Consider the following 17,293-nt stretch of genomic DNA (forward strand, 5'->3'; position numbering starts at 1 on the left):
CTCCCCTCTTTCTAGCTCAGATTTCTTCTCAAAACCACAGCCACCACAAGGGGAAATTCTGGTCCGTTCTGAATTATCCAGAGTCTTCCCACACTGAACAGTTGAGCATCACATTGACCATGCTTTAAACGATACAGCCATAGCTTGGCAATTTTGGGGTTTGGATTATGAGCACGTATGGGATTGGGGTATAACATAGGTATTGTGGAAAAATTCCTTACAGTATTTAGAATTCTGGGTGAAACAGATACAGAGTATTTAAAAGTAGGGAAAAGGGTACCTAAAGGCTATTTAGGCATGCTCTAACCATACGACCTTTGCTACAGGTACCACCCATAGTGAAAGAAACCTTTCATAAGATAAATAATATACAAAAAGCATTCTAGGCCTGATTAATCTCTTATACTGGTCAAAAAACAAAGATTAATTAAGTATAATTATTTCACATTTGGTATGACTAGGAAGGGAATCTAAAAAACATTTAAGATAATTTATTAGACAAAGGCTTTTTCTTGGCAGAATATTATTCCTCTAGTTAGCAAAATAGGAAACTCTGGACTGTGGTGGGGTTTGGAAAATTAACAGTGTTCTGTTCAAAGGCCTGATAAAGTATTCCTCACAACCCTTCATACCAAAGTCAAAATGTTATTCCCACTGTAATATAGTTTTGCAACATCCTGAACAGGTACAGTCAACACCAAAATGGTGTTCAAGGCACAGAATTTTGCAGGATAAGATCTATGACATCTGCAAAGCATGTAAGTGAGGATTTCATTATCATCTTTCGTTCCTTAGCAAGGACAGCACCTGATACAGGCAAGACACTTTGAGGAATGGTTAGGTCTGAAAAGCCCCCCGATGGAAGTAACCACATAAAACAAGATCTCTGGGGAAACAACCTTCAAAAGAGTTGGTGGGAAGAGATTTAGAGCAGGAAAAAGAAAATAGATAGCAGGAAAGAGATTAAGAGAAAAAGGAGGTAACAAGTCACTGGTACTAGTGCATGTAGCAGTGGAAGGCAGATAATTTAGGATATGAGCCTAAAGGGAAGTTGTGCAGCACTTCAGTGGTGCGGGCAAAGAGCTTGCATTTGAAACACTGAAGAACAGGAAATTGCCAAAGGCTTTTAGAAACTTGAGACAGTGGTTTAGCCAGAAAAATAACATTATTAACTGACTGAAGAGTCTAAAGTGGCATTTTGAGGACAGGGGGATAGGAGAAGGTTACAATAATTGAGACAAAGTGGTAACCTTAGCATGGTATTTTTGCTTATAGCTTAGGAACAAAAATAAATCCACCCTACATGCATTGATTTTTAAAATTCTCTGTAATTTTTATCCTTGAGATAGCATGGATTTTGTTGTCACCTTCCAAACCTTGACAAATTACTTCAGTTTTTGTATAGCACTTTTATAATTGTTCTACTAGGCTCAGAAAAAGTCTAAATACAAATAAAAACAAACTCCTGAGGTTTGTTCTTTTTTTCCTCCTTTTCTTCAGCAAATTTTAGAGGCATATTTTGTATGTATATCTGTGTGCATATATTGTTAATATAAATTTACACTATATGTGTATGTACCTGCTGAGCAATAGTGTCAGAAGCCAGTATTGTTAATTTAAAGAGGAGGTTAAAAGTGTGCCAGCAAGTGTACTTTTGTGGCCAATAAGGGCAGGGGGATGCTGGGGTGCATTAGGAAGAGCATTGCCAGCAGTCAGGGGGTGATCCTGCCCCTCTGCTCAGCCCTGCTGAGGCACATCTGCAGTGCTCTGGGCAGCTCCGGGCTCCTCAGCACGAGAGTCATGGAGCTCCCGGAGCGGCCCCATCCAGCAAAGATCCAGCAAAGGGACTGGAGCATCCCTCTTACAAGGAAAGGCTGAGGCGGTCGGGGCTGTTCATCTTTGAGAGGAGATGGCTGAGAGGGACCCTGAGCCCTGTCTGTCCCCTGCCTGCAGTGAGGCCCTGCTCCTGGTGCCCAGCAATGGGACACGAGGAAGGGGCAGGAGCTGATGCCCAGCAAGTTCCACCTGGACAGGAGCAAGGATTTCTTTGCTGTGCAGTGCCCGAGCACTGAACAGACTGGCCAGGGGCTGAGGAGTCTCCCTCACTGGGGATAGTCCAGAACTGGCTGGACACAATCCTGGGCTCTGGGTAATTCTCCTCCTAAGGGAGGTTGGACCAGGTGTTCCCACTGTGTCCCTTCAAACCTGACCTATCCTGTGATTCTGTGACGAAATAAAAAAATAAAAAATAAAAAATCGAGTTGAAAGTGCTTTTAAAATGTCATTTTTAGTAGCCTGCGAAAAGGCGTGACGAAAGTCCATGACTGACTGCGTCACCGCTAGTAAGAGGTTGGAGCTCTTGGCTCATTCCGGCAGCGTTAGCTGCAAAATTTTCGAGAGGCTGAGTGGATACCTCCGGGCACACACACACACGGTGTTCATCGAGCTGCGGCGCTGTGCCACTGTTCTGCTGCCCCTGGCTGTCCGGTGCGGGAACGTGTCCCCGCCGCTGTCACGGACGGCACCGCCACAGCTCCGCCTGTCCTGCCCTTCCCCGGGCTCTCCCCGGCTATCGCTATCGCTATCGCCATCGCTATCGCTATCGCACGCCCTCAGCCCGGCCCGCCTCCCTCAGCGGCCCCGCCTGCCTGCGCTCGGATACAGGGCGGTGCCGGACGGCCCCAGGCCCCGCCCCGGGCGGCCTCTCGGCCCCGCCGACCAATGGCGTGCGTCCCCGCTCGCCCCACTGACCAATGAGAGATGCTCATTTTCTTAAGCTCCATCCCCGGCGCATTCAGCCAGCTGAGAGAGTGACAGGTGCACCCGCGCCATCACATTGGTCCGCCCTCCACGAGACGGACAGGTTCGAAGACCAATCGCCGTGCGCGGGCGGGGCCGCATGGCCGGGCCGGGTGGCCCCGCGCGGTGACGGAGCCGGCGCGGCCCCGGCGCGTCAGGGCCCGTCCCGAGCTGTGAGTGGCGGCTGCGGGCGCGCCGCCCGCGCTTCGGGGCGGAACCGGGAGCGGCGGGCGCCGATTGGCCGCGGGGGGCGGCCCGGATGTGCGGCCCGGGGGGCGGGCGGTAAATGGGGCTGTGCCGGGGGTAGCGGGAGCGGCGGCGGCGGCGGCGGCGACGGCGGCGGCGGGGCCTGGGCCGCGCGGCGGAACGGCGGAGCCTCGGTGGGTGAGCGAGAGGGGCCACAGCAGCCGGCCCTGCCCGGGCTGAGCCTCCCGGGCGGAACGGAGGCGGTGGACGCGGGGGTCCCTTCCCCGCGGCACCGGAGGGCGGCGGGGCCGTCGTGTCGCTGAGGGACTGCGCGGTGTCTGCTCCCGCGGGCCGTCACCTGCCGCCGGGCGGGCGCGGCCCGTGGGCGCTGTCGGAGCCGCCCCGCGCGGGGTGCGAGGGCCGCCGCGGGCTCGGGCAGCGCGGGGCGGCTGCCAGCGGGGCCCGGCGGCTCCCGGCCCTCTGTCCGTTGCTGCCCGCCCTGAGAACGGCTTCGCGCTGCGGCGCGGCTGAGGCGGGGCCCGCTCGGCCTCCGCAGGACTGCTCCTAACCTCCCCTGACCCCCGGCTGACAGGTCCCTCTGGAGCGCCCTGTGCCGGGGGGCTCGGCCGGCCGCCTCCCCATGTCCCTTAGGCTGCTGTATCTAAGAGCAGGTCTCGCTGGCGTGGATTTCAGTTTCCTAGAGGACTGAACTCGTAGCAGCAGGTGTTGGTATGGAACGTGTAACCCGCCTGTGGAAGAAGAGTTGGCGAACAGGCTCGGCTGGTCAGTGTTCCTGTTCACCGCCACCAGCGGCTCCCCTGTTGTCCGGCGGGTTAAGGTGTGGGTGAACGAGGGCCTTGGGTCCGAAGGAGGTCAGGAGTGGCTGTGCTGGGGAAAATAAGTTCTAGTGTGAACTGACAGCTATGTGTGCTGGACGAGTACGTAATACTGTGCATGCAACATGCGCTGTTTTCTGGTGCTCTGCTGAAGTAGCTCAGTTTGCTCTTAGGTGTAGGAGTAGTTCCCTTTGATTTGTTGATGTTTCCAGAAAATCTTTAGAAGAGTGCTCTGTTCCAGGCAGATAAAGTTTTCTTCACATTGCTTTAGTGTTGTGTTTGATCAAATAACTCTGTTGGTGAGAAGAGAAAAATATGACACATACTGTGACAGTGGGTAAAATGAGACGGTTTTTTGATGAGAATATGTACTGAAGAGAAGGAAAACGTGCAAAAGCAAAGAGCTTAGATGTTATGGTTTTGCCAGTGATGGCTTTGGTTTTTCTGAAGTCTTTTAGAGTGCTGATGGAGTCTCAGACAACTTTACACTTGCTCTGATTACTGGCGTATACCTGGAGAATGCGGACATGAAGTTACACCTGGCAGCAGGTGGCTTTTGGTCCTCGTGTGGTGCTGTGGATAAGTTACTGCCTTTTTTCCAAGAGGTCATATTTGAAGTAGTGTGTTCTAAGAAGTTTGTGTTTTGTCTTTGTTTAGCTGCTGTTTTACTAAAAGGAAAGCACTAGGGAAGAAGGTAGCTGTGGGAGGTGGACAGCTCAGGAGGGTTGCTGTTACTTGCTATTCTTAAATCAGTAGAATGTGATTCTGAGTGGCACACTCTCAAGCCTCTTCTGGATGAGGTACTATGAATGTTGACAGTGTGAGAGGAGAGAGAGGGGGATGGTTTTGAATGTTTTTATTCCCTCTCCATAAAATGAGGAGAGAGCATTGGATTATTTTGGGAAGCTGATGGTTTTAGTAGTTACAGCACTGGAAGATACCATAATGGTGAGTGCCTTGGGGTAGACACTGAGCCCTGTTGTAGGAGTGAATGCCTAAACTGCCTAGAAATCCCACTTAATGATATCAGGACTTGGCTCTCCCTTATCTGCTGCAGACACCGTGAGAAGTATAGGCAATCTAATTCAAACTTGCTGTTACTTGGTTATTGTTTTCAATACTGATTTTAATAATTTCTTTGATTAGTGATGGGTGGTAAATTGCAAGGTGAAGGTACTAGGGAGCATAAGCAGTTAGGGATAAGTTTCCTTTAGAGCTATGGTTTTCTACTTCCATGTTGCACAGGAGTGACTCTGATTAGAAATAAACTCTTAAAACACCTTGAAAGACCTTTAAATGACCCTCCTCTGGGAAACTTGTACTCTGAGGTTCTGAGTTCTCTACCGTAAATAGTATTTTAACAAGTGTGTGAGACTGGAGGCAGTTTAACAATAAAATTAGGATGATACTTTGTATGATATGGGATATATTTAGGCTGATACTATGTATGGCAAGCAACTGGATAAAAGACATCTCTGGAAGTTATTATTTAGCCTAACTAGAGCTAAAATGTTTTTATTTGCTCTTAATAGCATGTAAGTAGGCAAAGCTGGAAGTGTACTGAGATACATAGCTGCTTTATGAAAGGTGGATCTGGTGACTGAACTGCGTCAAACATCAGTTACCAAGAAGTACCATTACTTCTAGAAAAGTTCCCTGTTTCACTGGGAAAATAGGTTGGGCTGGTTTTTACCTCTTTGTGTCAGACCAGCTTTGTCCTGCTGACTCCTTTTCTCCTCTCGCTGGTTTTGGGATAATGCAGCTTGTATTACCTAGCATAAGAAACACCAGCCCAAAACAAACAAACTAATCCCTCCCCAATCCCATAATCACTCCAGATTCCAGCTAATTGTCTTCCAACCTGTACCTCAGCTTGCAGCACATTTCCCTGTTGTCAGAGCTGGAGCACTCAGGTGCTCTCTGTGTGTCAGTTCGTCCCCTCTCTGGTTACACCGGAGTTTCCTGGGGAAGTGTCTCGTACCTTCCTGTCTCACTTAGTCGGGCTGCTTTGATGGAAGGGCCTGTGGCACAGCCCTCTGGCATGACTCTGCTTTCCAGACAAGGGATGGGCAAAAGTGAAAACATCTTCTCCCTGCTCTCACAGGGCAGTAGCTGTGCTTTGACTTTCTCTCTTCAATGGCTCACACTGATGTGAAACTCTGGCTGCTGAAGAGGAAAAAAATACCTGGAGGAACCGGTTGTTTATTGAAATGTTTGCAATGATTTTGAGTGGGGAGATTAATTATTTTTCATCACTTTTCTGAAAGGTACTTGCATTTTTTTGAATGCTTGCCTACTGCATAGCCTAGAACGCTATGATTTGATATTCATGTTTCTTTAAATATTTAAGAATTCCTAGACTTTCTTTGGATAAATTGTCTGGGGTAGGTGTTTTGGTTTTGTGGGGTTTTTTTTCTTTCAATAAGATTGGTATTTATTTTAATTTTAGGAAGATTTTGGTAATAATGTTTCTATTTTCTCTATAAACTAATCAAACCAATGGTGAACAGATGCTGCCTTCCTTACGGTAGTAAAAATGTGGTGTTGACCACAATAAAAACTTGTGCCACTGGCTGTGTCTCTCCCACATCACATTAGCTTTCTTGATCCATGTTGTGCAACTTCCTATTTATAAAACCAAGTAAAGTGCCTCAGAACCTTAGGTGATGGAGAAAAAAATGAGAGGGTGAGATGAAGAAGGAAAATAGGAAAACTGGAGAGGAAAAAAAGTGAAAGTAATAGGCTGTGCCAGACAAGAAGTGCTATGGATCAGAGTTCTTGAACAAGCGATAGCAAGACTTAAAAAAAGAAAAAAGAGAGAAGAAAGCAAAGACATATACAGCAGATGACACTAAAACTCCAAATAGTGCTGAAGTCCTTGTTATTGGGCTGCTGATCTAAAGTGCACTAAGCCTTAGTGCTCATAATGAAACCACTAAATAAGCCACAGAGAAACTTCTGTGTTCCATGGCTTTGTCTATTCCTGGTGGTGTTCCAATGCCGATGAAAACAAAATGACACATAGATGATGCAAACTCAATGAAAGGATCATCTCTGTCACTGGGAATGACAGAGAATTTCTTAAACTGGGACACTTCAGAAATGTGCAAAGTCAACAGTGTCTGTGAGGGACAGGACTTAGCAGGGCCGTAGTTCTGTCTGGTGCTGGACTGAAGTGGGGAGGTGATAACTTCAATATTTGCATGTGTAGATGATCTTCCTAAACTGTACTGAGCCAAGAGGTGATTCTTTCTTCTCTTCTCAATGGCAAAATGAACATGGAGTGCAGAATATAGAGCCTTTTTCTAGCAGAAAGAAGGCAGAGATTCACCTGCAAAAATAGAGGTGTTATCCTTCTGGAGCATATAACTATTGTTGGTCTTACAATGGTATGTGAAGTTTTCTTCTGAAGTTACAGGAAGATAATGCTGACTGCAGAATTGGATCTGAATCCTGTTTATATGTTGAGTCCTGTTTATCTGTTAAATGCATGTTCATTCTGTGTACTTTTAGGTGATAAATCCAAAGGGCCTGAGGACACTCTGAAGACACCAAACAGTCGCAGCCCTTTATTTGGAATACACGTTATGAACCCTTTCTGGAGCATGTCTACAGGTTCTGTGCGCAAGGTATTTAATGAATGGATGCCAGCAAGTGTTGTCACGCTTGGGAGGGGTGGTAGCAGTGCTGGAACAAAACATCAGGTGATCTGCAAATAGTGTTTTACAGTGCATTTATCCTGAGGGTTGTGATCCCCTTCAGTAAAAGTGTAAACTAGCTTTGAGCTGTGTTAGCTGGAATGTGCCTGTGCACAGTCTGCTCCAGAACTGGCTGACTTTTTTTATCTGAAGCATCTTTAAAGAGGAAATGTGAAACAATTTTGTTCAAGTGGTGGAAACACTTTTTTATTAGGACATTTTAGTGTCTTATATAGAGCTTAGTCGTAGCATGTGCAATGAACTTTGACAAAACTATGTCTCCATAGTGCTCTTGCTACTTGAGGTTGTAGCAGTAATAAAAGCATGGGAGTTCTAGGGTGTTCAGTATTAGGGCAAATGATGTAACCTTGATCAGGAGGTATTGTTACTAGCCCAGGTCTTGGGTGCTTCAAAACACCAGAGCTTAAATCCTTGATTTAGTCACCACACGTAGCCTAAGCACAAGTCTGTAGCCTGCACATTTGTCTTGGCACTCTATAGAATGATTTTGGGGTCTGTGAGTAGTACAGTGTTTGTTGGCAATGGTTGGGTTTTTTCTTCCAAGAAAAGGCAGCAAAGGCCTAAAAAGGTTCCTACAGTAAAACTATTTAAACTTGATAAAACTGCCAAGTGGTGATTCTCTTACTGTGGGAGTGAGCTATAGGATCCTTTCCAAGTGGAGTGTTGATGTCTTAAGCACAGGCAGAAAGTGAAATACATAAAACTTTGTTTTTTCATCTGAGTTTTACTACACTACTTTTAAAGAGTCTTTGAAGTCTACAGTGTAAAGATGCTTGTCAGTAGAAATGATTTATCTTGATGCACTGTGTGCTAGAAATAGATTGACTTGTAAGCTGATGTTGTATACTGTCTGGTTTCATGTTCTAAATAAATGTAAGCCTCCTTAAGCATTTGTCCTAATCTGCAGATTTCCTATGCAGCATTGAATGCTTTTGTGCTTAGTTGAACAAAAATCTATTTAAAAATAAAATGCAAAGGGACACCCCTCCATGCCCTTCCTCACGCAAATAGATCACCAAGACATGTTTCATTGGCCTAACTTGTAATTACCGTAATTTGGTTTAAACCTGTGTTAAAATATCTTCATATGTTAAATGTGTCTGAAATATAGCCTGTGCTCTCATGGTTCTCCTTTGATTTGGCAGAGATCTGACACTGAAGAGAAAACATTGAGTGGAGAGCTTCGAACCAGTCCCCTGCGAGCCTCTGCAAAGAAACAGTTGCCTTCTATCCCAAAGAATGCAGTGCCAATAACCAAGCCTGCTTCACCTGCCACCTCCTCCCAGTCCACAAATGGAACACATGCTTCTTATGGGCCCTTTTATTTGGAGTACTCTCTACTTGCAGAATTGTAGGTTTTCACTTTTTTCATCTTTTTTTAGGTCACTGGGCTTATGCTTCAGTGGGGAAAAAACCCTGCAGGGGCCTAGGTCTTGCATGATGTCTCTGTTGTAGTCCTTGGAGGCAGTAAAACATTGTCTGCAGAGTTCTTTTACTGGAGCAGCAGTCTTGATCTCTTGAGACAGAAAGGGAGAAGAAAGATGAGCTTTTTAAGGGGTGTTTTTAGATGTCATTCTCTGAATTATGTTTCTTAATCTTGAAGTAAACACATTGTGAATTTAGGTGTCCTGACCGGTTTTCTTAATGGCTTTTTGGTCAAATACCAAATATTTGAAACAACCAATAAAATAGAAACAGGCAGATGTTGAGTGGGAAGATACTTATGAATATATGGTGCTATCTAACAGAGTTAGGGTGTGGGAGCTTCCTTCAGTTGTCACATGAAACACTTGAACACTGATACAGTTGATCAGGTGGATGTTGGGAAGTCTGTATTAATTTCTGTGATATTTAATGTGAAACTTATGAGGGAGGAGTTGCATTTCACCCAATCTAGTAATTTGTAGGCTGCTGTGGGAGCATAAAAATCTGTCCTCCAAACTTTCTAGTTATATAACTGGTTAATGCTACAAAGCTGAAGGGACTTCCTCTGTAATAGACATCCTGGATTCCCAAGTATGTAGTGCCTTTTGGAATGAAGTCCCTGGAGTCCTTATGCAACACTGAGTCTCAGTTCTTGTATTTAACTGTTAAATTGAAAGTGAGAACTCTCAAAACATTTTTCTCTTTTTCAAGGAATTGACTTTGACTTTTTAATTCAAGAAAGATGTTTTCCTTCGGAGTAAATATATTGGTACTATAATGCAGATTCATTATTGGGGAACTAATAACAAATACTAGGGAAATGGTAAGCAGAGAACTGTGTTAATAATCTGCTTTAGATTGTTGTTTATTTGTACAATCATGTAGAGTTCAGTTTAATGGACCCATATGCCAAGTAACTGGAAAACCTGTGAAGTTAATAATTTGGGTTTTTGGTTTGTTTTGGCCATTGCCAGTGTAATTTCAGCTTGATCTGCAGCATGGTGAACTACTTGTTTAAAACTGAGGCTGAAGTTTGGTCACATTCCAGCAGCAACTACAATTGACTGTGAATCTGTGTTCAGAATTACTTAACTGAATTTCCTTTTTTTTCCCTGACTTTGAAACTGGGGATTTAGTAGAAAATTGTAAATTTCTGTAGTGACATATGTTAAATGCATCTACTGAGGGAGGAGTTTTTCTGCTTTCTACTTAGTTTTATCAAGAGGAGTAGGGTTCTCTGCTAGTAAGTCTTTAAGTGGAGCAGTATGAAAAGCAGGAGGGAAGGAGTGTGATTTCACTCTATTTGTTACCTTCTGTGAGCAGCCTTGGGAACTGGGAGTGAGTTTGTGGCAGGAGGCTCTGTGGGCTGTGGGTGGTACATTCTGGTTTGCTGTGTCAGTGTGGTTGTGAGCTCTGAATGCTGACTCTGATTGCAGTACCTTGGTGGTGAAGCAGAAGTTGCCAGGTGTCTACGTGCAGCCCTCCTACCGATCAGCTTTAAGTAAGTTTAAACTTAACTTTTAGATTGTTTTATAGATGTCTGTTTTTAAATTCTTTCACTCAAGCCATCTTTCTCACTTGCAGTGTGGTTTGGTGTAATATTCATTAGACATGGGCTCTACCAGGATGGTGTGTTCAAGTTCACTGTCTATATTCCTGATAATTACCCAGATGGAGACTGCCCGGTAAGTGGTTGTCTTGGCTTTTTCTTCTTTCCTGATGGTGTAAGTATGGCTTTTTGTTAAAGCTGACACACCAATTAGCTTCCCTTTTCCTTGAACTCATTTTGTTCACTTGATTGGGCTCATTTGCCATGTCTTGTACACATTTGGAAACCACTGTGGAGGAATTACATTACTCTGAGTACTGAGACTGGTGTGGAGTAAACTTCCTGAGGCTGGATGCATTACAGTGTTAAGTAGTCAACTGGTTCTTTCCCTCCACTCTTGATTTGCTACTTCCTCAGCAGGAGCTTATAATTGAAGCCCTTAAAGAGGTATCAGAATTCTGAGTAGTGATGTAATGGAATGTAAAATCCAGACACCTGTGCTATGCTTGCTATAATACTGCAGGATGTCTTGATTATCTCTTCTAAATCATGTTGAAACAAGGAACTAAAAATTTGAAGAGAACATTGACATAAAGAGAGAAGGAGATATGTAGTATGGTGTTGTCTTCCATCTCTGCTTTTTCTTTTTCATGAAAATTTTCCAAGTTATTAGACCAACTTTAAAATAAAAAAATACTTTGTGGCAGTCAGGCTCTTCAGAGCAGCTTACCCTCTGGGCCACACTTCTTTAAGAGGAAGATTTGAGGGCAGGTGCACACAACTGCTGTGTTGGGTAGCTGCCCGCTTGGTGTCAAGTTTTATGTAAAGCTATCATCTTTAAAAGAACAGAACTGTGGGAAACAGTATCTTTTAAAGGTTAGACTTTAGTATCTCTCAGCCCAACAGCATTCTTTTGCTAGGAGAGGGCTTTAGAACCTTTCTCTTGAGACTCAGTTTATGTTTGGAAGACTGTGTGAGCACTGCAGGAAATGAGCTGTACAGAGCTGAAGACACCGAGGTGTCACAACACAGTTTACTTTTAAGTGTGTAGGGTAAAAAAAAAGTATTGATTGTAGCTCAGGTATGTAAAAAGCTTTCAGTCACAAATAGCTAAACCAGAAAAACTCCTTTAATCTGTTCTTATCTGATATTATTACCTGTGTTGGCACTAGTGCCTGTGCAGTTAACTGGATTAGTTTCCTGATTTGGTGATAGCATGTGAGAGAGGACAAGACCCTGCATGTTACACAGGTGTGTTAGTTCCAGTTTCACAGCTGGTAGCAATCACTTGCAGTTTTTTCTTTTAATACAGAAACAATGAATTAGTATTTGGAGCATTTTGACTGACCTTTGCCCAGTGTGTTGGCATTAGGATTGAAGTTGTAATAGTGATTTTTTTTTTTTTTTCTTTAACGCAGCGCTTGGTTTTTGACCTGCCTGTCTTCCACCCACTAGTGGACCCTGTATCTGGTGAACTGGATGTGAAAAGAGCATTTGCAAAATGGAGGTTAGTGCTGACACATTGATGGAGAATTGGAAAAGTTTGTTCCATTCTTCATTGTGCTTTGTTCTTTTTTAGGAGAAATCATAATCACATATGGCAAGTGTTAATGTACGCTCGCAGAGTCTTCTACAAGATTGATACAAGCAGTCCTCAGAACCCTGAGGCTGCAGTGCTGTGAGTATCTTCCCTGTGTGTGAGCAAGGCCTCTTAAGAGGTTTTGGCATAGGCTTGCAGAAATAAGAGATTTGTCAGATTCTATTGTGGTCTCTGCATGCAGACTTGGTTGTGTTAGGAACTCAAGTTGGGGGTTGCTAAGTCTGTGCTTCTAGAGCAAACTTGTGGCTCCTTGCAGTTACTTAACACTACTTACTTCTGTCTTGCAGGTATGAAAAAGATGTTCAGCTATTCAAAAGTAAAGTCGTAGACAGTGTCAAACTATGCAGTAGTCATTTATTTGATCAGCCCAAAATAGAGGACCCCTATGCAATTATGTGAGTATTCTGATGAAATTCACCCTGTACTTTTGAGAGCAAGTTTTGGTGTAGTTGCTGATGTCAGCCTTTCTCTGTCAGGCTAACTGACTTGCTTTTGTTTTAGAAAAAAATCTCAAAACAATAACCAAACAAACCTTAGAACAAGCAAAAAGCCTGAAGCACCCAACTCCCTCAGGCAGAAAGGCCCATGCATTAGTGGGTTTCTGGTTTTCCTGAGCTCAGTTTGCATGACTGTAGCTTTGGTCAGAGTTTTAAAATCCTTCTAAAGCTTGTCTGCATGGGGGATGGAGCAGTCAGCTTCATGGTGAATATGAGTGGTTTTTTGTGTCATATGTGCTGAATTTCCAGTTCTGAGAAATGAAAACCTAAGCATTTATTGTTGAAAAGACCCATGACAGTATGAATTTATTTCTTAACTGTATATTTTAATGCCAGTTATAATTTACTTAAAATTCAACAAACTAAACAAAGGGAAGTCATTGCTATCTGCTCTCTGTGCTGTAATTTGCAAACATGCCAAGTAAGAATTAACTGTTCTTTTCCCACAGCTTTTCTCCTTGGAATCCAGCTATACATGATGAAGCTAGAGAGAAGATGTTGACTCAGAAGGTATGTGCAAAGTTCATGTTTTCACTCTAGGAAGGGTTTATTGCCTGATACAGGAAGAAGGGTTCTCTGTGTACTAGAGAGACCTTTTCCCACCGCTCTTTTGGGTCAGCAGGAATGCTGGAGCTGCTGTGGTCTCCTAACGAAGCAGTTATGTCACTGCCCTAACTTCAGTGTGTTAAGCAATTAGTCACTTACCCAGAAAAGCTTTGTTAGTACAACTCTTGGCACACAGCAGATTTTTTTTTTGTTGTTGTTGTTGCTGTTTGTGGATGGAAGGGGTGAAGAGATTCACTGGCAGCCTGTTAGCTTGTCCTGCACATGGCTGTTACCATTTCTGCGTTACCTGACAGTCCCCAGCTTCTTCATTTTCTTCTGTGGAGAGATCTTTCATTACTGAATCAAAGCTGAAGCACTTTCTTCTTACAAAATTTCTGAGGCAGCACAAGTGGAGTCTCTTGCTCACTTCTCTAATGCTACTGATTTCTGATGAGACAACATCAGCTCACCAAAAGGTGCTGAGAGTTCCCTCCATCACAGAGTGCTCTTACTGACAGAGCAAGAACGCGTTGGCTCATAGAGCTTTCACCTGATGGTGATTTGGGATTTGGACTGTTCATGTTTTGTTTTTGTAATTACTGCTTTGCACTTGACAAGAGCTGGCACACAGCAATTCTGAGTCTGTGCTGAGTGGCCTGACAAGTCAATCCACTTGTAGTACAAAGGGATTCTGAAACAGTGGCTGCTGTCATAGCTGGACTGGCAAGGAAATGCACTCTGAATGTTTTGGTTACTGACTTGGCCTAAAGCTGTGTTATGGTTTGCTGGGGTTCTGTGTAATGAAAAATTATTTTTTTGGCAGTTTGAACTTGTCTTTCACACTGCAAGCTTTACCTCGTGTTCTTGGATGTTTTCTGGCATGAATGAGGTTTTTAAATGTACCTTAAAACAATACACTGCCTGAGCTCAGTGTGGCAGTGTTCCCAACTGCCAGAGCCACATTAGAGCCTTGGAACACACAGGAGAATATTTTGGCCAGATTGACTTCTCAGTGTTCTTACAAAACTTAATAAATACTTTCAGTACTTCTTTTTCTCGTAATTTTCTTTTTAATCCTTCACCTCCTTCTTATCCTTTAAATCAAAGAGAAATAATAGGTCTGAGTGCTTGAAATGGAAAGGGACTGATGTCCCAGAGACTGATAGCCAACAGTGGCCTTTCTTTTGTCCTTTTTTTCTTTGGAGGCGCTTGTTGATTTGCTTTTAGGTGAAAACAGACATCTTCAGTAACTATTGCATGCATGGTACTTAGTTGTTCCAGTGGTTTGTTGATGGAATGGCCCAAGGAGGATGGATGATGTGTCCCAAAATGTCAGTGTAACTGAGAACATTCCCTGTAAAAACAAGTTCTCGAATCTTCCTATAGCCCTGGATGCTTGTTTATTACCCCTGAATTCCTGTTCCTTGGGAAACAGCTAGGCCATTCAGGAAGGGCAGTGATGTCCCTGTTCCCTGCTGAGCACTTGGCTTTTCCAAGGTGTGGTTCCTGTGTGCAGCCTGAGAGAGATGGGAGAGGCAGTTGCCACTGCCAACTCATCCCTCTTGTTGCTGTTGTCCAACGTGTTGTGGCAGGTCTGTCACACACTGTCACCTTTGGCACAAAGCATGGGGAAGGCAGAAGTGCAGGGTCTTCTCCTGCTGCCTTGATTTACTTTGTCAAGTGAAAGACTTTCTGTGTTAGAACCAAGTTTGCTCATGCAATTGTCACTTTCTAGAGCTCAGCACACAATTCCAGGTTTGATGTAGTTGTTGTACACTTCCTGGTATTAAAATAGCTCTGCAAGCTCTTCTGCTGCTTCGGCCAGCTAGAGTGAATGTTTAATTTACTGATCTCTAACTACTTGGAATCTACAGATGCTCAAAAATGCTTTCTTCTTCAGTTTGAAGCCTTTTTTTTTTTTTTTTTGTCTTCCAAATTGCAGTAGTCAGTTCAAAATGTTTGTTGCAGTGTTGGGTAGCAGTTACTGTTCAAGCATTTAACTGTGACAAATGCCGAGGGAAGGGAAGGACAGGACCATCCTTGGAAAGCATTAGGGAGCTCCCCCATGTTTAGCAAAGGCATTAATTGCTGCTTTGGCACATTAATTTGGGTTCCCAACCACTTGTGGGGCGCAGTGCTCCTCCCCAGCACACCAGCATTGCCAGGCAGAACTACAGGTGGGTGCTGGGAGAGGGTTTGGGTTGACTCTTCTCTCTGTAGGGCCAAGGGATGTGGTGAAGGGCAGTGCAGTGGTGCTGGGCTGGGGCCTCCAGGTTAAAGGAGTATCCCAGAGTCTCTGTGGTGGGATAGGGCAGCTGTACCCGAGTTAGGTCCTTAAAACTCCCCTGTTGTCAGGGTGGTTCTGCAGATGCCACACACACTCCCAGAAATTAAACCAATGGCCATCTTACTATTCTCCTCTGAGGAGAGGAAATGGTGCAAGGCTCTTTTGTGCTTGTATTTGCTAAAGTTAAAATGGATAGAAGGGGAGTTGAGGGGGTTTGGGTATTGAAAAATTGTAACTTCAATTTTGTTCTCCCCAGAAGAAGCCAGAAGATCAGCACTGCAAAAGCATGCACGTCTCTGGCCTGTCCTGGGTGAAGCCTGGCTCTGTGCAGCCCTTCAGCAAAGAAGAGAAGACGATGCCCACTTAACTGTCCTGGACACTGGTGCACAAAACACTTTCTGGGGGTGGAGGGAATGTAACGGAGGGAGAAACAGCAAAGCAGCAGTTTCCTTCTTGACTACGGATTAGTAAAACCTGAATGGTAGCAGTGACTGCAGTAAACCTGTTCTATGGATTACTGACTCTTAATGTTTTACATATGCATTAGGTTTTAAAGGCTTGCCTGGAGTTTGGAAGTCTCTCTTGAACACTACAGTGCTTCTACCTAAAGACTGGCTAGGGTGGGTAATTCCTCAGGGCTCTGAAACGCCTGGAGGTTTTGGGCTGGTTTTTAAGCTTTTATTTTTTTCCCTCCAGGAACAGCAATTTTTTAAGAAGACTCTTAAATTACTGGCGGAAATATTAGTATTGGAAATACGATGCCAGAGTTAAGCTGTGTTCATGTAAACTAATATAGCAGAGTTAAACACTATATTTAATGGTTTTAAATACTTTTGGTTTCTATTGTAAATATGTTAGGATTTGAAATTGTAAATAGACGGTTCATTGACTCCATTTAGCACTTTCCAGAAGTAAAGCTGGGGATGATGTATGATGTATTATTGATTTGTAAATGGATACTGTCACTAAAGCGCACATTAGTCTGACAGGGTGAAAGCAGAATGTCAGGCTTGTTAGACTTTTTAGTACAGAAACACTAAAATTAAAGCTTTTAATGGTGGTCTCTTGAACTAATAAAATTAGAGGGTTTTAGATTCCCCGGGTGTCCAAGGGATTTCTTAGGATAGCTTGACTAATGTGTGTTAATAGTGACATCTTAAAATAAAAAGAATCCGTGCTCTAGTTTTTGTCCCTGTTAGTCTGTGCTGTGGACACTTGGTGAGGAGTGGGAGCACCTGGCTGCACAGGTACTTGTCTGCACAGGTGCTTGGGATGCTCATGGGGTGCCAGGAGCAGCTATGTACAGAAGAGACTCGTGTTCCACACACAGAAAAACCTCTTCAAAGCTCAAGTGAACTTGGGACAGACTTTTCCTAATGCCACAGCCTGGTGTGATGCCTTTTCTTGCCTCCCAGGAGTGTCCTATGAAAACCGGTAGTGTTAACCCCTTGGACCTGGGCTGCTTTTCCATTGACTCCCTTTGTACTACTGGCATTAGTGCCAACCAACTGCCTTGGAGCTTCAAAGCCTGAAGTGACTTGTGGTGTTTGAGGAGGGTGGGCAGTGATGGGGGGTTTGTGTTGAGTGTTTTTGTGTTTTGTTTTTATCTGACATGTTAAATTCACTTGTCATCTGCAAACTGTTCTCTTTGAGAACAATTCTTGGCTTCTGAGGAAATAGACAAAGAATTTCCCAGTAGTGTCATGCACTCAGTGACAGGAAAACCAGATGGCTTTGTGGCACTTGCCTGTGTCAGTGTTCTGAGTGGCATTAATGTCCCAATAGCCTCAGTATTCTGGACACCTGGCAGATTGTGAGGAATTGAAAGTGCCTCGGAATTGCCCTGTGC

General features: G+C 44.2%; 1 protein-coding gene across 2 annotated transcripts; it reads left to right on the top strand.

Annotated features, from left to right (window-relative positions):
- Positions 1-3,078: 3,078 nt before the first annotated feature.
- AKTIP (AKT interacting protein) lies at positions 3,079-16,626 on the top strand. Of its 2 annotated transcripts, none has more exons than XM_066327869.1 (10): positions 3,079-3,179; positions 7,335-7,450; positions 8,686-8,891; positions 10,402-10,466; positions 10,550-10,650; positions 11,933-12,021; positions 12,094-12,192; positions 12,402-12,509; positions 13,061-13,121; positions 15,701-16,626. In XM_066327869.1, exons 2-10 carry the CDS (start codon positions 7,409-7,411, stop codon positions 15,809-15,811), a joined length of 882 nt encoding a protein of 293 aa, XP_066183966.1. In that variant the 5' UTR covers positions 3,079-3,179; positions 7,335-7,408; the 3' UTR covers positions 15,812-16,626. The 2 variants fall into 2 exon arrangements, with proteins under 2 accessions (XP_066183966.1, XP_066183967.1); XM_066327870.1 differs by having other exon boundaries at positions 15,704-16,626.
- The last annotated feature ends 667 nt before the right edge of the window (positions 16,627-17,293 follow it).

Source organism: Sylvia atricapilla, chromosome 12 (assembly GCF_009819655.1).
Source record: "Sylvia atricapilla isolate bSylAtr1 chromosome 12, bSylAtr1.pri, whole genome shotgun sequence".
Classification (NCBI taxonomy): Eukaryota; Metazoa; Chordata; class Aves; order Passeriformes; family Sylviidae; genus Sylvia; species Sylvia atricapilla.